This window comes from Ornithorhynchus anatinus, chromosome 7 (genome assembly GCF_004115215.2).
Source record: "Ornithorhynchus anatinus isolate Pmale09 chromosome 7, mOrnAna1.pri.v4, whole genome shotgun sequence".
Classification (NCBI taxonomy): Eukaryota; Metazoa; Chordata; class Mammalia; order Monotremata; family Ornithorhynchidae; genus Ornithorhynchus; species Ornithorhynchus anatinus.
In genome coordinates, this window is record NC_041734.1 from 50,838,441 (window position 1) to 50,858,912 (window position 20,472).

The following is a 20,472-nucleotide window of genomic DNA, read 5'->3' on the forward strand; positions in this document are numbered from 1 at the left end:
AAGCCCATGTATCAGAGATCAGCTGTTTTCAAAAAAATATATTTCCATATATTCACATCATACCTGCCCACTGAGGAATGAAGCCAGTGGCTTCATCTGCAGTCAGAATCAGCCTGCCTTGCCTGAGGTCTACCCAGGAGCAGAAAGAGGCCAGCAGTAGCACCAAAGTAGAAGTTTCCGTTTTTGCCCTGCTGGCAGACCATGTGTCCCTGGCCTGTTTAAGTGACACTTGTCACTGAAACCCACTGACTTCCCTTGTTCCCAGCTAAATAACGTGGCAGAGCCCTCATCCCCTGGATGCCTCATCCCCTCAGTTGTTGTTATTATTGTATCTGTGAAGCACTTATGTGCCGAGCACTGTTCTAAGCACTGGGGTAGATACAAGCTAATCAGCCTGTCCCACGTGGGGCTCACAGTTTTAATCCCCATTTTGCAGATGAGGTAACTGTGGCATAGAGAAGTTAAGCGGCTCGCCCAAGGTCACACAGCAGACAAGTGGCAGAGCGGAGATTAGAACCCCCGCCCTCTGATTCCCAAACCCGGGCTCTTTCCACTAAGCCGTGCTGCTTCCCAAAGGGCTTCTGTTCAGCCCTAAATTCACCCCACGCTGCAAATGAAAAGTTGGAACCACTGGTGTTGACGTTACCTAGCGGACTGATAATGATAGCACCTCTGAACCACTTACTGTGTGCCAAGCACTGGGGTAGATACAAGTTAATCGGGTTGGACACAGCCCATGTACCTTAGGGTACTCATGCCCGATGAGAGAAAGAAAGCTGAATCTGACTCTGAGTCCCATGTGGGACAAGGACTGCGTTAAACACGATTCACACGTCTCCTCAAGAACATTCAGTGGTTGCTAGTCTACCTCCACATCAAACAGAAACTCCTCACCAGCAGCTTTAAAGCACTCAGTCAGCTCACCCACTCCCACCTTACCTCAGTGGTTTTCTATTACAACCCATTCGCCACAGTTCATGCCTCTAACATCACTTTTCTCACTGTACCTAATGATAATAATTATTTTGCTTGTCAAGCACTTACTGTGTTCTGGGCGCTGGGGAAGATGCAAGTTAATCGGGTTGAACATGGTCCCTGTCCCGTATGGGCACGCAGTCTTAATCCGCATTTAACAGATGAGGGAACGGAGGCTCAGAGAAGTTAAATGACATGCTCATGGTCGCACAGCATATGCGGCGGAGCCGGGATTAGAACCCAGGTCCTTCTGACTCCCCAGCCCGTGCTCTATCCACTAAGCCATGCTGCTTCCGTACCTCTGCCGCCGATCCCTTGCCCTCGTCTTCCCTCCAGCTTGGAACTCTCCCTCCCCGCTTCATATCTGACAGACCACCACTCTCCCTACCTTCAATTACGTGTAATCGAAATCACATCTCCAATTAAGCCCTCCATCTTCCCCGATTAAGCCCTCTTTTCCTCTTCTCCCTTTTGCATCGCCTCGGCTCTTGGATTTGTACTTTTTAAGCACTAATTATTCATCCCACCTATAGCTCACACGACACCTATCCGTAGTTTATTTTAATATGCTTGCCTCCCCTTCTGGACTGAGAGCTCTTTGCGGGCATGAAATGTGTCTACTCTATTATACTTTTCTCTCCCAAGTGCATTCAGTAAATACCACTGATTGATTGATATCTGTGCCAGTGCTTAGAACCATGCTTGACACATAATAAGCACTTAAATGCCATCATAGTAAAATCCAAGATCGATTGGACAGTTTGCTCTTCTTGAATGTAGTTTGTTAGGCATTAACATTTTTTTTTAATGAGCCAAATGGTAAATTTAGGACAGATTATGACATGTTTATTATTTTGAAATTAAATGTATTGAACTGGGGTGTTTTATTTTCTCTTGGGAGTTATCCAAGAAACAGAAGCAGTGTGGCTTAGGAGAAAGAGCTCAGGCTTGGGATTCAGAGGTCGTGGGTTCTAATCCCGGGTCCGCCATTTAGCTGTGTGACTTTGGGCAAGTCACCTAACGTCTGTGTGCCTCAGTTACCTCATCTGTAAAATGGGGATTAAGACTGTGAGACCCACTTGGGATGACCTTGAATCTACCTCAGTGCTTAAACAGTGTTTGGCACATAGTAAGGGCTTAACAGATGCCATCATCATTATTATTATAATGCTTAAAATGATGTGATTTTATGTTTAAGCAATTAGTTGGGATTTTTTTCTCTTTTTTTAGAATTTTGTTGTTTTTTAATATAGATTAAAATCTTGAAAACTAGAAAGGACTTAGGAATTTCACAATGCACCATACATGCCAAATGACATAGAGTATTTTGATTTTGAACTTGCTGTAGTGGATATTTTTTAGTAAACTTTAAAGATCAAAATAAGTTTTTAGAAACCATTTTGAAAGAAGCATTTTTAGTCAGAACTTTCAAAGCCGATAAAAAAGCCTGTTTTCACATCCACCAATATCCACATGGCATTTGTATCTCCAAGGAGGACCTACGTAGATAATGACTCAGCTCTGGTTTTTGTTTCTTATACTTTAAATTCAAACTTTGAGACTTGGAATTTAGAAACTAGCACCTGAAAAATCTTTTTTAATTGACCAGTGGTATGTATTGAGCACTTATAAGCAGAGCACTGTACCCAGTGCTTGGGAGAGTACATTCCAATATCGTTGGAAGAAAGGTTCCTAGAAAAGAGTAATCTCAAAGGAATATTGTGTTTGGCAAAAGTCAGATATGTTTTTTGAATAAATCAGAGTATTCTACGTTGGGAAGGGGGAGAGGGAGGTGAAACCATGTCTGAGATGCCTCCATTTCTCTACTCCCAAGACCCACCCAGTTAACGTGAGGTATAGGGAGAGCATCTTCTCGTAATTCTAAAGTCACTACCAGCTTCCTTCCATCTCCAGGCCACAAATGGTACAGGGAACCCCTCTCCCTGAGGAAACAAAGGAACACAGTAAGGGCTCAGTGAAAACCCCTGATCAGTCAATTGATTGGTAGAGGTTAGGCTTATAAGGTCTATGAAGGGGCCCAAATGAGGAAGGCCTGTTGACTTTTACGTGATAGACCCAGCTGGCCACCCTGCAGCCTTGGGTTCCATTTCTTAGCCCGCACTGGAATAATTTTTATAAATTCAATTTATGTTCACCATCAGCACAAACTACTTCTGGAATTAAACAGTACCAAAGCGCTTTTGTCACCCTCATATTCATTTTAGAATAACATATAATATTTTTCTCAATTCCCCTTAAATTATTAAAGGAAATTTTGTTGGCGTTCCAACACACCATCAGTATTCTGTAGCCCTAAATAAGCTATTTCTGTCAGATTAGTCCTCAACTGAAAATACAGAATATTATGTTAACTACTCCTTCCATAGAATATGATTGAATTTCAAATCTTTGCTGCAGTTTTTCCAAATTTGGAATTAGATTTGAGAAGAAGGCATTTCAATTAATGATTGGTGTTTTATAAGCAAGTTGAAATATATGATCCATTGATAATCCAAGATGCGCAAATTTGGTAACATTCATTAAAAAGGGGGCAGTTTATAAAATAGTGAGAAAATGAATGAAGGGACACATTACATGTCCCCAAAGGAAAAAATAGTATATCTGTAATGATTTTGTGATTGTGTTTCATTCATGTCTATAAACAATAACTTGGGACAATGTTATTGTACAGTGAATTTATGTGATAAGGAATTGCATGTTGTGACTTATCTACTATAAAACTGTAAGCAGTTAACTTGAATTAACGACATATTTCAGCCTTGTTCGTTGACTGTAACCCAGTTTGTTGACAGTCACTGTGTTCTAACACAGCACAAAAATATGCATGAGATTCTGAGTGGGGGAAAAATACGCTTGCCATTGATATAGAACTGCATTTCTCTATTTAAAATAGATTTCCCATTCCATATTTTCTCGTTTCTTAAACTATTCATGGGCCTTATTTCAGCTGCAAACTTTGAGGATTTCAGTTTCTCATTTGAATAATTAGACTTTCATATGGATATTTTAAGGTATCAGATATGAAAGTTATACCCAGATGTTTAAACATCCTCTCATCATTAATTTGACATGTGGCATTTTTACACACTCTTCAGACGTGTAAATTACCACATTTCCAAATACAGTATTAATGATTCAACTGCCACTTCCAAGTTTTAAAGGGGCGAATGGAGAAACTGAAGCTAGCATGACTTGTGTTGTACGTACTTGTTTTGTCTTGTTTTGCTTTTGCTGCTTTCACTTGTAATAAATTATTGCTCTTATGGCCTCTGGGTTTATGGAGTATTTGTTATTAAATATAATTAATAAATCTCCAACTAACAGTGAATTCTTTCTATCCTGTATTCTTATGGCATTTAAAAGATATCATTTTTGCTGATTTCAAACATGAATCAAACATTTTTTTTTTTAATTTCACATTTCCTTTGGTTGTTTGCTATGGAACTGACTCTGACCACTGTGTATGCAATTGACTGAGGGGAAGTCTGTAGAAGCAATCACTCTCTTCGAGGTGATTGAAAAGATTTCAAATAGTGCCCTCAACATAAAAGCTTGTAAATCTCTGATACGCCGAAGCCTGTGATTTCACTACTCTTGCCATTTTATATTGGATTTCAAATTAGTATTTATTTTCACTTAACCTTGTTTAGGGATATACAATATTTTTTGTTTGGCCTTCAGAATTGTAATATTGATTCCCTGGCACAAGAAGTATTGAGCTACAAAATAATTTTGGTCCTTGAGTTTTTAGAGAAAGAATGGTGCCAGAGTAAATAGCTGTGCCTATTTGGGTGTTTCACAGTTTTTGATAACAACAAATGATTGATAATTGTCTGTAGCATACTGCTTCCTTGAAGGAGAGGGAGCACAATAAAATGCTACTCCAGAATTGCTCTCAGTAGATGTACAATTGTTGGTTTGCCAACCTTGCATTTCTGACCATGTTTCTTAAAAGCCAAATGGTAAAAGTGTTTTGGATAAGCTTTACAGATCTGTTGCATAATTTGTTCAGAAAGTCTTCTTCCTCCTGAGCCAAGCCCTCTTGGTTTCCACCCACTTGTAAAATCTGTTCAAGCAAAAGTGGAAAATGCAGTGTTTGAGTAGGAATAATTCAGTGCTCAATTATCCAATACCTGAAGTTACGGAAGAAGTAGTCTCTTTGCTACCTCTCTTTCTCCCTCTCCCCTTTCTCTCCCTCACCCCTTTTTCCACTCACCTCAGAAAATGATTGGAAAGCCTCCTAGGATCCATACATACAGACCCCTATAGTTGGTCACCTCCTCTGCTTTAATGTTGCAGCTCATAGAACAGTGCTTGGCACATAGTATCACCTCCTCTACTTTAATGTTTCAGCTCATAGAACAGTGCTTGGCACATAGTAAGCACTTAACACGTGCCGTAATTATTATTATTCTCTCCTCTGCTGCGTTGTAAGCTCCTTGAGGGCAAAAATCCTGCGTACTTGTTCTATTGAGCTCTCTCAAGTGCCTAGTAAAGTGCTCTGCTCTAAGAATACCCAGAAGGTAATGTCTTTGCTGAAAATGTACAATAAATGATCTTGGCTTCATTATTTTAGATTTAAACTTACTCTAATTCTTGTAGCCATTTTCTCCGAGTCATATTCAAACCATTATTGCTGAGATATGAGGTCGCCTATTCTGATCATCTCTAGTACATAAACAAAAGATAAATCCATTTGCACTGGTAAATATGGATCCGCACCATCCAAGTCTACCAAGTTCTTTTAGATGCCTTTTCTTGAAATTTTTCCCCAAATTTTAGTTGGTCCTTGTTTACTCCCCCATTCCACTTTCCTCCAGGCCCTCAATTTCTTTCCCCCTGAGCTCCCCAACAAGGGACAGAGAGCATGTTTGTTGCCCACCTGAATATTCTTTTCCAGCACTTAGTAAAATACTCAACACACATTAAGTGCTTAATAAGTACTATTACTACTATTTCTACTTTTCCATTTTCCAATCACCACACCTCCAGCAAAAACAAAAGGGAAGGAGGAGAGAAACATCCAAATTCGGTACTTTAGAAAAATTCTAAAATAATTAAATGAGCTTTGACATGGTAACTGTTTTTTAATTAAATAGATCCCTGGCCTTGAGTTATCTTCCAGAAATGAACCCTCAAAAAATTGAGTTTGCAAAGAACAGCGTTAATAAGAGTTGTTCAGGAAAACAGTATACAAGCAGCCAGAGTCGTATCTTGGGCGTGTGCACAGGTTTTGGTTTTTTGGGAGCAAATTTTTCTGTTCATTTTTTTAGGAAGGAAATGTTGACCATTAAAGATTTTGCTTTATATATTCCATTTTTTTTGGTCAAGTGTAACACATTGTGAATTTTGGCAACCAGATGGTTTTTCTAAACTGTAAGACTGGTAATACTTTCGGTTGTAAACATTTGAAACTTTAGAGGGCACTGAACAAAGCAAAGACCTACTGCATTTCTGATTTAAAATGAGAAATGTAAAATTTAAACCCAAACTGCACAGTGTGGTTACAGGAGTCAGCTTCCACAGAGCTGCTTAGGCTGGGCCTTTTGTTCACAGACATTAGACATCCCTTTGTTTTGCCCCTCCTTCTCTTCTTCAGCAGTCATTCAATGACAAGCGTAAAAAGAACCTCTTTTCCCGAAAATTTCCCTTCTACAAGAACAAGGACCAGAGTGAGCAGGAAACCAGTGATGTTGACCGTAAGTATGTGAAATCCAGTGGAGAATTGCAAAACACCTGTAGAAGGGCCTGCTACCTACAGATGGTCGTTACCATGGAGACAGTTTCAAGAGCTGCAACAGGTTAATGAACCTCCAACATAATGATTGGCAGGAAATCAATTTTATAAACCAGCAGGTGGACATGTGTGCAAATCCCTAAACTCTTTTATTCAAGCAGTTCCTCGTTTGTAGTAAACTAGATGCTGATTCAACTTCCATATGAAGTAGTTTTCATTGGAACCGGGATTGAGTTTTGGAACTTTTACCATAATCTTAATATTTTAGATAGAAAACATAGTACAAAACAAATGAGTTCTGGATCTTTAGAAGTTATTCAGTTTGACCTTTTTTTCTGTTGTATACTGTCCATTTAAATTCTTTTGTCCTTTTTACTTTTAAAATGATGGAGTGGAGTATTCATATAGAGGCCTTTGCTTTTCCAGGGCAAGGGGCTCTTGGAATCTTAGGGACAAACACACACCTGTAATGGTCTTGGAACTGTCTCTAATCGTAGCACCAATTTTGTACATTACTGACAACTATTTTCTTTGATTATCTTTTTATTGCTTGCTCTCTGGGGACTACTCTCTACAGGAGTTCCCTGACGACATGGGATCAAAAGGCCTGAGTAAGTGATCAAAATACCCCCAAGTTTATTTTTAACCTCCCCACCTACAAGCCTACCTTTTTCAGATATATTTTGAGATTGGTGGTAACACTTTTCTGGCATAAGGAGGTTCACTATTTAGATTGCCTATAGAGTTTCCATGATAACATTCTTGAACTTCCTTATTTACCACAAAATACATCTTTTCATTTTGTTGTGCCATGTATATTTTATTCATTTTTGTAGTTTTGACATTTAGTTGTCTTGTGATCTGTTTTTCCATTTTTTTTTAGATTTCAAGTGGTGAAAATTAATGCCAGTCCTTATGGGGGTTAGAAAGTGTTCTCTGCCTATTTAGATTTAAAACTATCATATTACCCAACACCCTCTTTTTTTGTCCCCCATAAAATTAGTAGGTCCTGAACTAAAAGTCAGAAATATCTTCAAAGTGCAAAAAGCAAGTGATCACATTCCATTTATACTACAAAGTTTTCAAAGTGCCCAATGATTTGCATTTTTAAAGTTTTTTTAAAAAGGTGTGGAAAAAGACATAAAGAGGATGTGACCAAAAGCTACCAGCATTTGCCTGTTACTTAAATTGATAGGAGTGGTGAGTTAGTTGATAGTTATTGGATTTATATTTTGTGCTAGAGCATTCTGGGACTTATCTCTTGAAATGATGATTCATATCCCTGATGCATCTGGGCTTGGTAATGATGACAATATTATTGCCACACATCCAAATTTATTTAAATGTAACTGAAGAATATCTGAGCTTTCTAACACTTTTTTTATTACAAGAATTAAGCAGCGATTGAACACTTTTCTCTCTTGTCAAGAAATGCCAATGAATGTCCCAACGTAGAGGTCTGTGTCATAAAGTAAGATAAAGGAGACTAAATTCAAGCATCTATAAAGCAATAGATGAAAACCTTACTTTATTTTAATGTACTTACTGTAAAAATGTATTTCATGGATTAAATTATTTTAATCAAGAGATATTCTTGAACTTCTTGAAATGTTTCCATATATGTCCTGACTTAAGCAGATTTGCACAGTTGCAAACTTTTCTGTTTCCCTCCTTACCGGAAACGGGATGGTTGATCCCAATTAAAATGATCTAATTTCCATATTACAACTGAGATCTAGGTGGACAGATTCTGAATTTCAGAAACCAATATTTTTTTTTGCATTAAGGTTAGATTAAAGTGCCTTAAATCAGAATGCTTGGCTTAGGGTTTGAGGGAAGTGATATTTGTACAGGGTCGTGTTTTCCTAGACATCTTTTTCCTAGATATTAGGTGCAAAGATGGGCAAATTATTTCAGAGCAAACAGAAGGATTTTCCCTATAATGTGGCCAGTCACGAATCAAATGAAAGTTATTTTGCATGACTGAAAATACTCAAATATTACTTTAAGATGCATTTATGTAATATATTTAGGAGGTATATTCGGGCCACAGTAGCTCAACCGATTGAATTTATTGAGTGCTTACTGTGTGCAGAATCCTGTACAAAGCACTTGGGACAGTAGGCAAGTTCCCTGCCCACAACGAGCTAAAGTCTTGGACATTGAGGCAGAGACCGTCTTCCTTGCTGCCTCCAACTTACTCTGTGCCCATGGCCAAGTCATTGACCACAATTAATCACAAGATTTCTTGTTTGCAGTAGAGGGCCATATAGAAGCTGGTGGCCCTCTCACTGCTGTTGAGCTAACAGATAAGAATTCTCTACTCTTCAGTTGAAACTAACCCATATATCGTATATATTTTGTCACATTTTCATAATTTTTGGTGACAATAATATAGACTCTTTGATCAAAGTTTTTGAGCAGGGTTAATGGTTGTGGTGTTTCAATAGGCCAACTACGTATTCAGAAGTGGCAAATAAAACTTTTAAATTCTGTCCTCAGTCTAAATTAAGTCAGAGCTTTGATTTTAAAAGACGCAATTTAAAATATATATGTCTGTGGTTAAGAAAATTTTTCTTGATGTTGCTAAGTTGCCAAGAAGATTTGGCCTTTTTTTGCCACTAAATAGTGTCTTAGTTATTTTCTCTGTTCCTCAGGCATGTTCCTGATTATATATCTCTTTTATTCTATCCCAAAAGCATTAATTTCTTATTTATGGGGTAACATTTTTCTTTTGTTTCTTTTAGAATTTTTTACTCTTCTAATTGTATTTTCTGGCTACACAGGCACCAGACTATATTTCCTTCTCAAATTTCACCTAACTTGCAATTTCCTAACAATAAGTGTTACTTTTTATTCTGTGTTTTTTGGGGGTCAGATTTTCAATTCAATTTTTGGTGACAATAATATAGACTCTTTGAACAAAGATTTTGACCAGGGTAAATGGCTGAATTTGCCCTAGCTTCTAGAATGCTCTCTGAACTTGAAGGGATCAAAGAGAGCTCTTGAGTACCAGATTAGTGAGGTAAATTTGTTGGTGTGCTCAATTTCCCTATCACACGTTACCCGATGTCTTTCCCAAGAAATGTGATTCCTTTCCAGAAGTGCATTTTCATCTCATCCACTCTGTGCTCTCACTCCTGGCCCAAGGGAAAAATATGCTCTTTGCCATCTATAAACAACAACAAAAAATCCTGTTTATTAAGATCAATTTGATTATCTGAAATCCCTGGGCATGTATCAGGACTTTCTAACCAACCAAAATCCTTTCTGCTGCTGCTTCCTCGGAGCAGACAGGGGAGAGACAGAGAGAGTGCTTCCGGAAACGGCTCCAAAGCTCTCCACAGTCCTTCTGACCCTTTTCTGGACTAGCACTCTCTCTGCTAGTGCTCTCACACCCTGCAGATCATGTGATGGAGCCTTTACGTTGGTTAAATATCCATATGCCCAAAGGATTTTGTACATGGAAATTGCCTAGCAATTGGCGAATAAAACTAAGATCTCATTTAATTTTAACAGACCCAAGGTATACTATCACTTGTTGGGGGCCACTTAAAAATCAAACAATTTCAGATACATTTGCCTACCAGTGTTTTTAATAATTAGAATCCATAATCCCATTGATGAGATCATGCCGTTTTAAGCATAGATTCATCTTCCAGGGTGACCATTTGATTTGTTCTGAGGAATCTGATCATGTGACCTCAAAAGTCTTTTTACTATGTCAGAAACACGGGATTTGATTGATCTGCAGTTAGACAAAGCTGGGATCAAAGCAGGATCCCGATCTGCAGTAAAAATATGCAGTTTTTGTTGGTCCTCAGGTAAAAAATATCATCTTTAATACTGTTTACTGCAGTGTAATTGGACTACAAGATGTGTCAACTTGCATTTTTTATGCATGTTAAATGGCAAGTTCAAGGTAGAAAAGATAGATTAAAAACATCTGTCCTCTTATCAAGCCTTAGATCTTTCTAAGGATTTCAGATTATCTTAATGTGATATATCAACTCAGTAAATGGAATACTGTACTAATGACGAGTCCCTTTTCTGAGTTGATTTGGGGTTCTTTGTCTGAAATGACCTCAATGCTATGAAGGTAATCGGTAACAACTGTTTTTAAGCTTTGCTTTTATGCTTTACGTGTTTATATGTATGCCTCAATTCTTTTTGTAATGGTCAGCTTTTCTTCGTGTTTGATTTTTGTCGGTCTTCTTTTGAACTCATGACATTCAGTGTTTTTCATTTTTTTCATTGTTGCAATTTCAGAGCATATAACTTCTAATGCCAGCGATAGTGAAAGTAGTTACCGTAAGTCTTTTAAATTCTTTGTAATCCCTGTTATGTTATTGGTTTGTTGTTGTTGTTGTTGAGGTGTTTTGGGTTTGTCTTTTCATCTTTTCTCCAGATTTTTCTGAATTTTGAAACTTAGATGTTTTGCATTTAGATGGGTAATTGGGGAGAGGTGGGAAAAATATTTTTTTTTTAGTTTTCCAAAAGTAATTAAAAATCTTTCCAACTCTAAATAGAGCTCTATTTTTGCTCTAGTTGCCTTCAGATGCCTGAAATTTTTAATTTTGCTCTTGTGACATTTTTAGTACCTAAAGTTAATTTTGGAAAACATTAATTTATCATTTCAATTGCCATGACCTGAGGGAAACAAAGAAAAATACTTTTATTAATTTCATTCTATTTCTCATGTTTTGTTCATCCTTGGGGTACCCTTGATCCATTTTTAGGTGAAACATCTGAGTATTGTAGATTATATGAAAGGAATTTTATGGCTTTTATTTTGGTGTGGCACTTCAAATTAAAATCCTTTCTAATTTTTTTTACTGCTCTCTGTTCTGAAAGTAATCTTGATTACAGATGAGTATGGCTGTTCAAAAGGTCCATTTTATTAATATCATTGTTTATTCATACTCATGATATGTACTTTTGGCCCTCATTCAGTGATCTTTAATTTGTAATATTTCTTTTTGTACCCATTGTTCTGCCTAACTGGTTTTTGAATTGATAGCAAAATGATGTCTTGGGTAAACATTTTCATGCCTTGTATCTAGAGAAATTTCCGTAGATTAGATGAGTTGGGAAAATTTTCAGTATAAAAGAGGTTATGAAAGTATATACTGTATTATCTAGCTCATGCGCATGAGTTATTTGAAGCTTAATAGCATCCAAGTTGCATATTTTTGCCTTAAATTGTAACATGGCATTTTGACGAGCAGTTACTCAAGAATAAACTTTAAAATGTTTGCTCATCTATTGCTGTAAAAACTTGCCATCAGAGTAAGTCTTAATATTCTTGATTTCTGAGATTAAAATAGGGTAAGTGCTCCATGCTTCAGAAAGGGAGAAAATGTTTTTTTCTGGCAGTATATGAGGTGCCAAACCTTCAGGTGCCAAATGTATCAATTTAATGTAAACGATACATAAATGTGTTGAAATGAGTTTCCTCATTTCTAGAACATGCTAGAATTTCCAAGCAAATATTTTTCAACATTGGTGGCTCTAGGTCAATTATTCTTTCTCCAAATCGCCTCCAGTGGTTTCTTTGTAGGTTTTAATAATGAAAAAACTTAAAATTGTAATCTTTGGTAAATTTATGTGACCAAATGGGCAAATTAAATTCAGATATTTTTGCAGTCCAGCGTCCATCCACTAATCTGAAGATGTCTTTTGTGAAAGTATTTTTTATTGAAACTTGTTGCAGAGCACTAAAACTTTTTTGAAAAGAACATATGGTGCTGAAGTATATTTCAGATGCTTGCATTTAAAATGTTAGAACTTGTAATCATTTTAGATCAAAGCAGAGTTTACTGTCCCTCCTTTGCTGCTGGTATGCTTTCGTGTGTTGGGGAAAGGGTATAGTAGTATCTCTGACATGCTCTCTACCTCAGAGCTTTGTTGAGAAGTAGGGGCCTTCATCGACATTTCTTGGAATTTTTTTTTCAAGTAAACCCAGTAATGCACAAGCTAGTTCAGAAAATATAATTCTGTGGAAGGTTTCTTTACTATGAAAGAGGCTTTGTGCATGTGTGTCTTTCATTTAAATATTTATCTATGTATACCTAGGTATAGAGAGGGATTATAGATTAGCTGTTCTTCTAAACAGTGTTCCTTGCAGGAGATAAGGAGTAGAACATGAATGGCAGTGAATGCCCTAGTTTAGGGGTACTGTATAATTGCTTAGGAAAATATTGGTTAAAATCATTGTAATGTTGCTTAAATTCTCATACCACTACTTGTGGAAAATTGATGCAGAAATGTTGTATTGTGCCGTACTTTAACACCTAAATAGAAGATTAGCAAAATTGTCCAGAATATAAGTATAAAACAAATTGTTTTAGATAGCTTGCATATCATTGTGTTCCTTTGTATATTTCAAGGCCTGGCATCATTTGCTAACACCTTTTGTATCAAGCATCTTTCCATAACTATTCTGTGAAGTGAAACAGTGAAACTTTCCACATCGCCATTACTTTCTCAGGGAAAGGAAAAAGGTTTTATGTATGTGTTGAATTAAATGAGTAAGCAATCGCCTTTGCAGAGTTCTTCACCCATATTTCTAACTTTCTGTTAGGTGGTCAAGAAGAATATGTCTTGTCTTATGAACCTGTGAATCAGCAAGAAGGTTTGTGAAGCCCAATGAATACTTTTTTTTTTTCCTGTGCTCACAAGGAAACTATACAAAAAAGGGAGAGTAAGATATTTTTTCATTTTGAATCAAGGGTCAGTTCAACCATTTATTTTAAATGCACTCTTGGGAGCTCGAAAATTTAAAACATTGATCAATCAGTAGTATTTATTGGGCATTTACTGTGTGCGGGGCACTGTACTAAGCACTCGGGAGAGTACAGTGCAACAGAATCAGCGGTCATGTTCCCTCACCGCAATGAGCTTACAGTCTAGGATTGGTTCCAGTTCTTGTCCCTAGAGAATTTAGAATCTATGGAGGAAGCCAAGCAAAAGTAAAATATCTCTTAACGGCATTAAAAAAGATTATTCATTCATATTTATTGAGCGCTTACTATGTGCAAAACACTGTATTAAGCGCCTGGGAAAGTACAGTACAGCATCAGCCATATTCCCTGCCCACAGTCTAGAGGATACGAAGTGAATGTGGCTAAGACTTCAATTATGACTGCACTGGGAGCACTCTCCCAGACACATAGTCCACTGAGAAATTTTCTATTTCCTGAAGCTTAATTTTTTTGCTTCTCTTACTAAAGGGCCCTCCATTAATCTCTCAGAATAATTGGGTGAAAGCATCAGCGTTTTAAATTTGACACATGTGAATGGTGCAAGAGCACCTCTTCATCTTGGACCCAGCCATCCGTGCATCGAGTAGAAGTGGAGTGTGCTATTGTGGAAGAGTGGGGGAAAGATGGCAGCGTCTTAAATTATGCCGCTGCCTTTCTCTTCTCCCCATCAACACCCTACCTTCTCACAGCTCCCTCCCCAACTCCTCTCAAACCTGCGGGGAGGCAGATGGGACTTGAACAGGCTGGCTATTACAATTCTACCCACCGCAGAAGCTCATCCTGATCCAACATTCCTGAATCGTGTCCAATCCTTTCGCACTTGCAGATTAAGCATATGAGGGGAAAATGTTTTCACGACCGTACTAGAGTTTTATCTGGAAAGAAATTAAATTAGTGCACTTGAAAAGTTATGCATTGTCTCATATGAATATGCATTGAAGAGAATAAATATCAAATATTACTGATTTATCTTTCTAGTTAGTTATACTCGACCAGTGATCATCTTGGGACCCATGAAAGACCGAATAAATGACGATCTGATTTCAGAGTTCCCAGACAAATTTGGTTCATGTGTTCCACGTGAGTATCAGGAAATCTCTTTGCCATTTTTAATACGATGATTTCTTCAATTGTGACCCCACTGCAGGATGATAAAAGTTAAACTACTTGCTTTTCTAGTCCCCAGTCCAATGATCACTTCAGGTGATTTCTTCTGTACTTTATAGTGATAACTCTCATTCTCTTTGGTTTCTAATTTGCGTAGAAGCGGCTTAAATGGAAGGGTAGTGGATATGTGTCATTGTGCTTCAAATTTGACACAGTGTTTCTCTTTAGACACAACTAGACCAAAACGAGATTATGAGGTAGATGGACGAGATTATCATTTTGTCACCTCCCGCGAGCAGATGGAGAAAGATATCCAGGATCACAAGTTCATAGAAGCCGGCCAGTACAACAATCATCTCTATGGGACAAGCGTTCAGTCTGTGCGAGAAGTAGCAGAAAAGGTAAGCAGTAAATTGGGGTTTGGTATAGCCTCCAGTGGGTTATGCTGTTTAATAGAAGTAACAGTCCAACCTTGCAAAATCAGTTTAGTTCAAGAACGCGTCACACCACATTGTATAAATATCTTCAAAGAAATTTTGTCATGCTATCGTCACATCCTCATGTGGTATTTATTGAGCCCTTACTGAGTGCAGAACACTGCATTCATTCAATCGTATTTGAGCGCTTACTGTGTGCAGAGCACTGTACTAAGCCCTGGAGCACTGTACTAAACCCTTGGGAGAGTACAGTACAACGGAGCTGATAGGCATGTTCCTACCCACAGCAAGCTTAGAGTCTAGAGTTTGACGCAGACATTAGTATAAATAATTTATAACTTCATCTTGTCTTCATTTTAAATTAGGGGCTTGAAACTGTACCCGTCGAAAATTGAACAGAAATGGCAAGTTCAAGAAATCTGGAGTATGCAGGAAAAGACAGGGCCAAAATCAAGCATTAAATAGCTATCAAATGTCAAGACAGTACGTTAACCCCTTATGGATATGACAGTTAATGTATAAGGGCAGTAAGCGTAAATGATGTGTGAAGAAAAGTTGTTTTTCCTCAGTTTCATTTTTCAGGTTTCTCATAAAGTAGACAAGAACACTTTCTTTAGTATCCCTCTTCTACAAAGCGGTTTCCCCTCAAATGTGGATAATTTCTCCAAAATTTTGTGTTTAAAATAGTTTTCATCGAGTGTTTAATCACATTGATCGTTCTCCTAAAGTATAGATTTAATATGCTAAAGTTACGACGCAGCAAGATTTTTGCTCTGCCACAAGGTAGTTTGTGTTCCTGCAGATGCCTGTTTTAGCAAAAAATTGTGCTGTCTCAACCATTGTTTCAAACACCTGCCGGTCTCATCTTCACAATATCGCCAAGACTGCCCTTTCCCCTCTATCCAAACTGCTACCGTGCTGGTACAAGCTCTCGTAATATCCCGACTGGTTTATTGTGTCAGCCTCCTCTCTGATCTTCCTTCCTCCTGGCTCTCCCCACTCCAGTCTATTCTTCATTCCACTGCCCGGATCATCTTCCTACAGAAACGCTCTGGGCATGTCACTCCCCTCCTCGAAAACCTCCAGTGGTTGCCTGTCAACCTTCGCACGAAACAAAGACTCTTCACTTTTGGCTTCAGAGCTCTCCATCACCTTGTCCCCTCCTACCTCACCTCTCTTCTCTCTTTCTACTGCCCAACTTGTATGCTCCGCTCCTCTGCCACTCACCTTCTCACGGTCCCCCGTTCGCGACTTCCAAGTCATCGACCCCTGGCCCACGTCTTACCGCTGTCCTGGAATGCCCTCCCTCCTCACATCTGCCAGACTAACTCTCTTCCCCTTTTCAAAGCCCTACTGAGAGCTCACCTCCTCCAGGAGGCCTTCCCAGACTGAGCCCCCCTTTCCCTCTGCTCCTCCTCCCCTCTCCATTCCCCCTCTCCCGCCCTCTGCTCTTCCCCTTCCCCTCTGCACTGTGCATATTTTTAGCCTATTTATTTTGTTAATGATGTGTCTATCTCCATGATTCTATTTATCTTGATGATGTTTTGTTTTGTTCTTTCCTGCTTTGCTGCGTGTCTCCCCCGTTTAGACTGCCAGCCCGTTATTGGGCAGTGATTGTCTCTATCTGTTGCCGAATTGTACATTCCAAGCGCTTTGTACAGTACTCTGCACATAGTAAGCGCTCAATAAATACTATTGAATGAATGAATGAATTAGCGTGAAGGTGGCTTAAAAAGCATTCAAGTCACACACGGCAAAATTCTTCGTAAGGTTTGATGACAATCACAGAGAGGTACCATCATTTTAAATCTTAGTTGCATTTCCTCTCCCAAACTTTGAAAGAGCAGTGGAAGAACATCTAAAAAGAAGGAAGATCAAATTAGAAAGCCAGGCTTTGTAACTCTCAGAAATTCCAATATGATTGAAAGTATGCTCATGCTTTTACATCTCCTTCTTTTATCCTCTTTTAGGGTAAACATTGCATTCTCGACGTGTCCGGGAATGCCATCAAGAGGTTGCAGATTGCCCAGCTGTATCCAATCTCCGTTTTTATTAAACCGAAATCAGTGGAAAACATTATGTGAGTTTAAAATTAAAAATAAATAATAGCAATCAATGGTATTTGTTGAGCGCTCACTATGTGCAGAGCACTGTATTAAGTGCCTGGGAGAGTACAGTACAACAGAGTGAGTTCCATGTCCACAACAAGTTTACTTTAATCCTAGTTGCAGTCCTTTTTCAGAGTATGAAATGTTCTAAATTGGAAAGGGTATCTTTCCGTCCGTCCCCCCAAAAAAATCTTAAATTGATTATTTAGGTAGCCCTCTTGTTATAGTCAAAGGTTTTCCCTGAACTTAAGCTTTGATTAAATTAGGAGTGCTTGGATTTTACAGGATTGATAATTGCCCACTTTTAACTTTTCATCACAGGGAAATGAATAAACGTCTACAAGAGGAACAAGCCAGGAAGACATTTGAAAGAGCCATGAAACTGGAACAAGAATTTACTGAGCATTTCACAGGTTTGCATAACTTGGGACATACTGGGCATACACTTGTTAGGGGAATATGAGAATTGAAACATTATTATAGTCTGGTTTTAACACTCTCCTGTCTCCGATAAACTAGTATCAGTCAATCAGTGATAGTAATAATGTTGGTATTTCTTAAGTGCTTACTAGGTGCAGAGCACTGTTCTAAGCTCTGGGGTAGATACAGGGTAATTAGGTTGTCCCACGTGAGGCTCACAGTTAATCCCCATTTTGCAGATGAGGTAGCTGAGGCACAGAGAAGTTAAGTGTCTTGCCCACAGTCACACAGCTGCCAGGTGGCAGAGCTGGGATTCGAACCATGACCTCTGACTCCCAAGCCCGGGCTCTTTCCACTGAGCCATGCTGAGGGCTTACTACATGCAGAGCACTTGGGAAAATACTTGTGAGCTTCACGTGGGACAACCTGATTACCCTGTATCTCTCCCAGCGCTTAGAACAGTACTCTGCCCATAGTAAGCGCTTAACAAATACCAGCATTATTATTACAATGCAAAGAGTTTGTAGATGTGATCCCTGCCACAAGAAGCTTACAATCTGCATGGGAAGATAGACATAAAAATAATACTGGCTGCATCAAGTGAAAGGAAAAAGACCTTCCAGTTTGTTTAATATGGTCAGATTAGGTTTTGGGGAAAACCTTAGTCTAACCATCTGCGCTTGTGTCCACCCCAACACTCAGTACAGTGCCTGGCACTTAGTAAGTGCTTAGCAAATACCATTCTCTCTCTCTCTCCCCCTCCCTCCCTCTCTCCCCTTCCCCCCCTCCCTCTCTCTTCTCCCTTCCCCCCGATTTCCATCGGTGATCATCTAGTGTCTTGAAATAAAAGAACATAAGAATTTATTTTCTCTCATTCCTATTTCTCAGGTCACAGTTACTGATTCCTTCTACCGGTAATTAGGAAAATATGCCTAACCTGTTTGATTTCAATTTGCTTGAAGCTGCAAAAGCAGTACTTTACATTTAAAGTTTCCTTTCGTTGTATTTTATCATTCCCCTAATTTAATGTCCTATTATCTTTTATGTCCCTTGATTTTTCCCATTTTTAGATAGTCTCTTAAATCTTCACCTTTGTTGAATGAGCGATATCAGTAAAATCATCCCTTTTGTCAATTCCTTGCTCTTTATTTCCCCCTTTCCAAATTGGTGGCCAGACTCAATGCTATGTTCAAGATCAGTAATAAAAATTTTCTTAGGATCATATTGCACCTAGACTCATCTTGACTGGGAAAATGAAATTCCCAGCTCAAAAACCCTGGCATTTACAGTGGTTGTACAGAGTTTTTACTCCCGCTGAATCATTTTAGTGCTTCCCCCTTTTTTTTTTCCAGTCTTCTGCAGTTTTCTGAAAATATTAGTTTTAGAGCAACCTGCCTTGCGCCCCATCTTCTATTTTGAACAGACATTTGTGCTTGGGTCCAACATAGTTCTCCGTTGAGCATTTAGGCTGTAGTTGTAACCCCTTCAGTTGGACCAGAGTAGAGAAGCAGCGTGGCTTAGTGGAAGGAGCATGGGAGACAGAGGACCGGCTTCTAATCCTGACTCCACCACTTGTCTGCTGTGTGACCTTGGACAAGCCACTTAACTTCTCAGTGCCTCAGTTGCCTCTTCTGTAAAAATGGGGATTAAAACTGAGAGCCCCACGTGGGACAATGTGATTACCCCAGTGCTTAGAGCAGTGCTTGGCACATAGTAGGCGCTTAAATATTATTAGTAGTAGTATTTTTAAACAATTTCTGTACTTTTTTATTTTTAATTTTACTTAAATTTTAAAAAATTTATTTTCTAATGTCAACTTGATTTCTCTGGGTTTTAAATAAGAGCGATTCTAATATTGATCATCCTGTTTAACGGAAGGGTCACTTTTAATTCTATCCATTAAAGTACAGATGTTAAGTACTGAGGCATATATAAGGAGAAGAGTCTGCCAAGTTTTCTTTCACTATAAGTGTTTTTTTCTAATGTCAATAATGCAGTCTTCCACAATAAGCTTCTCCCACTCTTCCTTTTTGAAAGAAGATGATAGCAGGACTAAGTTTAGTTCTGAAAATAAATGAAAGACAAGTTACCCAACTACGGCCATGACACCCGGACTGTGCCGGATCTCATCTGATCTCGGACGCTAACCAGGGTTGGGCCTGGTTAGTACTTGGATGGGAGGCCACTTGGGAAAACGGGGTGCTGTAGGCTTCAGCTCTGACAACAGCGCCAGCGCTTAGAACAGTGCTTGCCACATAGTAAGCGCTTAACAAATACCATCGTCGTTGTTATTATTTTCATTATTTCTCCTGGAAATCACATCAATAGTGAAAATACTATAAATGAAGGTCAGCCTCTTTTCCATTTGCCCAGAATAGAGAAGCAGCGTGGCTCGGTGGAAAGAGCTTGGGCTTGGGAGTCAAAGGTCCTGGGTTCTAGTCCCAGCTCCGCAACTTGTCAGCTGTGTGACTTTGGGCAATTCACTTAACTTCTCTGTGCCTCAGTTACCTCGTCTGTAAAATGGGGATTAAGATTGTGAGCCCCGCGTGGGACGACTTGATGACCTTATATCTCCCCCAGTGCTTAGAAAAGTGCTTGGCACATAGTAAGCACTTAACAAATGCCATCATTATTATTATTACTTTCCCTGGGCAGGTCATCAAGACTCTCTTTCCAAGGCCGATCTGTACCTTTTCCAGTATCCCTGTTGCTGCTGCCGTGGCAGGCACGCTGCTCTGGGAATCGGGAAACCTGGGTTCTTATCCCAGGTCTGTCCCCAGCTGCCTAATGAGATGAAGTTCGGCACACATTCTTGGCAGTGTGCTACACCTTTGTTGGCCTTGTCACTTTCTGCACTCCGTGCTCCGGTGGGAAAGTGAGCGGCAGGGATGAGAGAAAGACTG

General features: G+C 39.0%; 1 protein-coding gene and 1 pseudogene across 7 annotated transcripts in view; both read left to right on the forward strand.

The window, feature by feature from the left end:
- DLG1 (discs large MAGUK scaffold protein 1) overlaps positions 1-20,472 on the forward strand; it is a 203,694-nt gene that overhangs the window by 180,812 nt on the left and 2,410 nt on the right. For 3 of the 7 annotated variants that reach the window (XM_029069103.2, XM_016227328.3, XM_007667100.4), the window contains 7 exons: positions 6,596-6,695; positions 11,003-11,044; positions 13,317-13,367; positions 14,476-14,577; positions 14,833-15,005; positions 17,012-17,121; positions 17,471-17,562. In XM_029069103.2, the coding sequence (XP_028924936.1) occupies positions 6,596-6,695; positions 11,003-11,044; positions 13,317-13,367; positions 14,476-14,577; positions 14,833-15,005; positions 17,012-17,121; positions 17,471-17,562 (670 nt within the window). Of the gene's footprint in view, positions 1-6,595; positions 6,696-7,310; positions 7,345-11,002; positions 11,045-13,316; positions 13,368-14,475; positions 14,578-14,832; positions 15,006-17,011; positions 17,122-17,470; positions 17,563-20,472 lie in introns of all 7 variants that reach the window. The other 4 variants (XM_029069105.2, XM_001512756.6, XM_029069104.2 and 1 more) reach the window with 3 other exon arrangements.
- LOC114813346 lies at positions 19,662-19,780 on the forward strand (annotated as a pseudogene).